We start from the raw sequence: 4,160 nt of genomic DNA on the forward strand, positions 1-4,160 counted from the left end.
ATGTGTTCTTTTCTTGTCTGTCTCCCCCTTCTACACTGTAAGCCCGCTATTGGGTAGGGACAGTCTCTATATGTTACCACCTTGTACTTGCCAAGCGCTTAATACAGTGCTCTGCACACAGTAAGCGCTCAATAAATGCGATTGAATGAATGAATGAATTTTCCTTGTCCTCAAGGAGCTTCATGGGGGAGACAGAAAAACTATTAACACTTTCCTAGTAGGCAGATCTAGTGCTTGGCAATCGCACTTCCCCACCTCTGGAAGTGTTTTTTTCCCTATCTAACCTTAATCCTTCCTGCTGCAAAACAGTTTATTTCCTCTGTCCTGCCCTCTGGGGCTGACGGTGGACTCGGTGGTCTGTCTCCTTCTCTTCTCGCCCCTAGACAATCCCAAAGCCTTCCGAATTCCGCGGGAACCTCGGGAAGCAGACCCCCGTGGGTCCGGACTCGGGTCGGACCGTAGACAAGCATTGGGAAGGGAGGGAAGTCCGGAGGGTCCCCTCGGCCCGGGTGTCCCCAGACCAGAGCAGACTGGTCCCTGTCTCCTGCCGCCGCCACCCCCTCCCCCTGCTCAGACACTGGCCCCTCCATCTGTCCTCCCGCCTCCCCTTCGGCTACCCTCCCCAAAGGGGGTGGGGTCTAGGACGCCCCCCACTGCGAGAGGGAGGAGGGGAGAAATCAAAACCGGGCAGCGGGAGGACACGGCGAGCAGAGCCAGGGAGCTGGCCACGGCCATGGTCCTGAAAGTTCAGCCTCAGGGCTAACGGCCCCTGGAGCAGAGACGACCTGTGGGGACCGAAACGGGCGGCCGGACGGCCGGAGGGTCACGGAGCCAGGAACTGTGGCCAGGGGACACGGCATGGCCGGAGCGAGGGCGATAGCCAAATAGAGTCTGAACCAGGATGGTCCCGGGGAGCTCGGCCCTCTAGCCCTGCTGCGGGCCAGAAGAAAGCAGGTGGTCGCCTTTGCCGCCACTAAAGGTGCGTTCGGCCTGAATCAGGTGCCCCGCTGCTCGGTGTGACGAGGGCGAAGGGGCGGCCGGGGTGCAATGAAGAGGGACGGCGGGAGGATCGGCCGGGGTGAAATAAAGTGGGTGAGAGCTGCTGAAGGCAGCCGATCAAACGAGGGGATGTCTACTCCAGCACCATGATTCAGTCGAGGAGTGGGGGTTGTGGGGAAACTAGGCAATTCTCCCTCCAGGCAGGAGATGGTGAAGGATTCTGCTTTAGCATCCCTGACCGTGCTCTCCCTACTTTGCAGAGGGGAAGACTGAGGCCCCGAGAGGTTAATCAACTTGTCCAAGGCCACACAGCATGGCCACCAGGGCAGTAGTCCTGTTGTGTGACCCTGGGCAAGCCACTTAACTTTTCTGTGCCTCAGTTACCTCATCTGTAAAATGGGGGTTAAGACTGTGAGCCCCACGTGGGACAACCTGATTACTTTGTGTGTACCCCAGTTTACTTGTACCAAGCTTAGAATAGTGCCAAATACAAATACCATAATTATTGTTATTACTTACTATGTGCCAAGCACTGTTCTAAGTACTGGGGTAGATACAAATTAATCAAGTCCCTGTCCCACATGGGGCTCACAGTCTAAGTAAGAGGGATAGCAGGTATTTAATTCCCATTTTACAGTTTAGGAAACGGAGGAACAGAGAAGTTAAGTGTTTTGCTCAAGATCACACAGCGAGCTGTTGGCAAAGCCGGTATTAGAACCCAGCTTCTCTGGTTCCCAAGCCCATGCTTTTTCCACTAGGCCATAGTGTTTCTCATGAGTGAACATGTATATATCCTCTTGGCCTCTTTAGACTATGCATTCTGGAAGGGCAAGGACCACAGCTAAGTAGCTGGATAAAGCTCTAGTAGATAGCTTGTAGAGAATCAATAAATATTTTCTTGGTGAGCGGGAGGCGGTGAAAGAGAAGAGGAGAATGTGAAGGTGGGGGATGAAGAGAAAAATGACAAGGCTAGAAGGAAGAGGAGGAGACGCATAAAGAGGAGGGGGAGAAAAAGGAAGAGGAGGAAGAAGAGGGAGAGAAGTGATAGGTGGAGGGAAAGAGAGAATGGAGAGGAAGGAGAAAAGGGAGTCTCTAAGATTGTCTGATCTGGAAGTCAGGAAATCTAGGTTCCCACCCCCAGCTCTGCCACTAGTTCGCTGTGTGGCTTTTGGCAAGTCACTTAATCTCTCTGCTTTTTTTTATCTGTAAAATGTGGAGAAATACCATCCCTGTATTTCTTTCTCTTTCAGAGATGTGTCAAAAATAATAACAGTAATGATGATGGTGATGATAATAATAATAATAATAATAATAATTTGTGTTAAGGGCTTACTATGTGTCCAACTCTGTACTGAGCGCTGGGGTAGATAGGGTTTATTAGGATAAACTGGATAAAACCGAGATAGTCGGCAATCCTGCACTCTGACCAAATCCGCTCTGGACTGCCTCGGATAGTCCGGCTGGGTAGTTCCAGCCCAAGGGTGATTGGGGCCCTTCCCTTCCTCCCTCTGGAGGCCCCCAGCCCCCCCCCCCCCAAAGCTGGAGGCGTAGGAGATTTCTAGGGGAGATCAGGGACATCGAGGCCCTAAAGAGGTTTAGGTGGAGTGGAGTGTGCAGACCAACCGACGTGATTTCCTCACCGATTGGCCTCCAAACCCGGGATGTCCGCATAGTCTGGGGCGGCTGATTGCTTCCTGTGGGGAGAATAACAATAATAATAATGGTATTTGTTAAGCGCTTACTATGTGCAAAGCAGAAGCAGAAACTGGTGATCGTCCTCAGCTTCCGCCGCCCTCTCGGGGTGGGTTATTAACTCTCTCTGGTCTCTCTGTCCCAGCGTCCACAGATGCTACACGTTTTCAGGGAAGTAGGAGCCATGGCCCAGCTGGTCCTGCCGCCGCCCCCTTGGCTGGGGATCGCCCTAGGCCCACAAGAGGAAGAAGAGGAAGAGGAGCGCGGGGCTCCGGCCGCTTTGGGGGCCCTGGAAGGCCTGGTCGAGGCTCGCCACAGTCTTGAAGAGCAAGAGGAGGAGGAAGTGGCGGAGGAGAAGGACGAGGAGGGGGAAGAGGAGGAGGCTGGTGGGGAGGACCAGGGGCCGAGGCCCAAAAGGAGGGGGCCAAAGAAGAAGCGGATGACCAAGGCGCGGCTGGAACGCTTCCGAGCGCGAAGGGTCAAGGCGAACGCCCGGGAGCGGACCCGCATGCACGGACTGAACGACGCGCTGGACAGCTTGCGCAGGGTTATGCCCTGCTACTCCAAAACGCAGAAGCTCTCCAAGATCGAGACGCTTAGGTTGGCCAGAAATTACATCTGGGCCTTGTCCGAGGTGCTGGAGACAGGCCAGATCCCGGAGGGCAAGGGCTTCGCCGAAATGCTCTGCAGAGGACTTTCCCAACCCACCAGCAACCTCGTGGCTGGCTGCCTCCAGCTGGGCCCGCAGCCCAGTGGCCGAGACCCGCGCGATGAGAAGACGCCGCGGGGCGTCTCCGCCCACCCCGCGCCCAGCTTCGGCTACCAGTCGCCCGGGATCCCCAGCCCGCCCTACGGGCTTCTCGAGGCGCCCCTCCTACACCCCAAGCCCCCCGCTTTCAAGGGTCAGGGGGAGGCCTGCTTCGGGGTCCCTCCGTCCTGCACCCCGCCACCCTTCGAAGGCCCCCTCCCACCGCCTCTCAGCGTCAGCGGGAACTTTTCCCTGAAGCAGGGCCAAGCCCCCAGTCTAGACAAGGCTTTCGCCTTCCTGGGCCCCTACCCCGCCGGGAGTCTGGACCGGGAGCACGGACCCACGGTTCACTTCCCGGAGGCCGCTCCGCGCTATGAGATCCCCGTCCAGGCAGCGCCCTACGACCGCTACTAGCACCCCGGAGCAGGGGCGCAGCTCAGCGCCATCTTCAGCGACTAGTAAAGGGTGTTGAGAAGCGTCCAGAGTCCCAGGAGAAGGGGACCTGCGGCCGCGATCATCGTACCTTCTAGAATATTCTAATAATAATAATAACAGTAATAATGGTTTTTGTTAAGCGCTTACTATGCGCCAAGCACTGTTCTAAGAGCTAGGGTAAATTCAAGATTACCAGGTTGTCCCACGTAAGGTTCACAGTCTTAATCCCTATTTTACAGATGCGGTAATAATAATAATAATAATGGCATTTATTAAGCACTTACTG

The 4,160-nt window shown here is 55.3% G+C and overlaps 1 protein-coding gene across 1 annotated transcript; it reads left to right on the plus strand.

Annotated features, from left to right (window-relative positions):
• The first annotated feature begins 1,047 nt into the window (after nucleotides 1–1,047).
• On the plus strand, nucleotides 1,048–3,898 carry NEUROD4 (neuronal differentiation 4). Its single transcript, XM_038752057.1, is given in 3 exon segments — nucleotides 1,048–1,092; nucleotides 2,837–3,034; nucleotides 3,086–3,898. Coding segments are annotated over 3 exon segments (1,056 nt in total).
• The last annotated feature ends 262 nt before the right edge of the window (nucleotides 3,899–4,160 follow it).

The sequence above is a fragment of the Tachyglossus aculeatus genome, chromosome 10 (genome assembly GCF_015852505.1).
Source record: "Tachyglossus aculeatus isolate mTacAcu1 chromosome 10, mTacAcu1.pri, whole genome shotgun sequence".
In the NCBI taxonomy this organism is placed as follows: domain Eukaryota; kingdom Metazoa; phylum Chordata; class Mammalia; order Monotremata; family Tachyglossidae; genus Tachyglossus; species Tachyglossus aculeatus.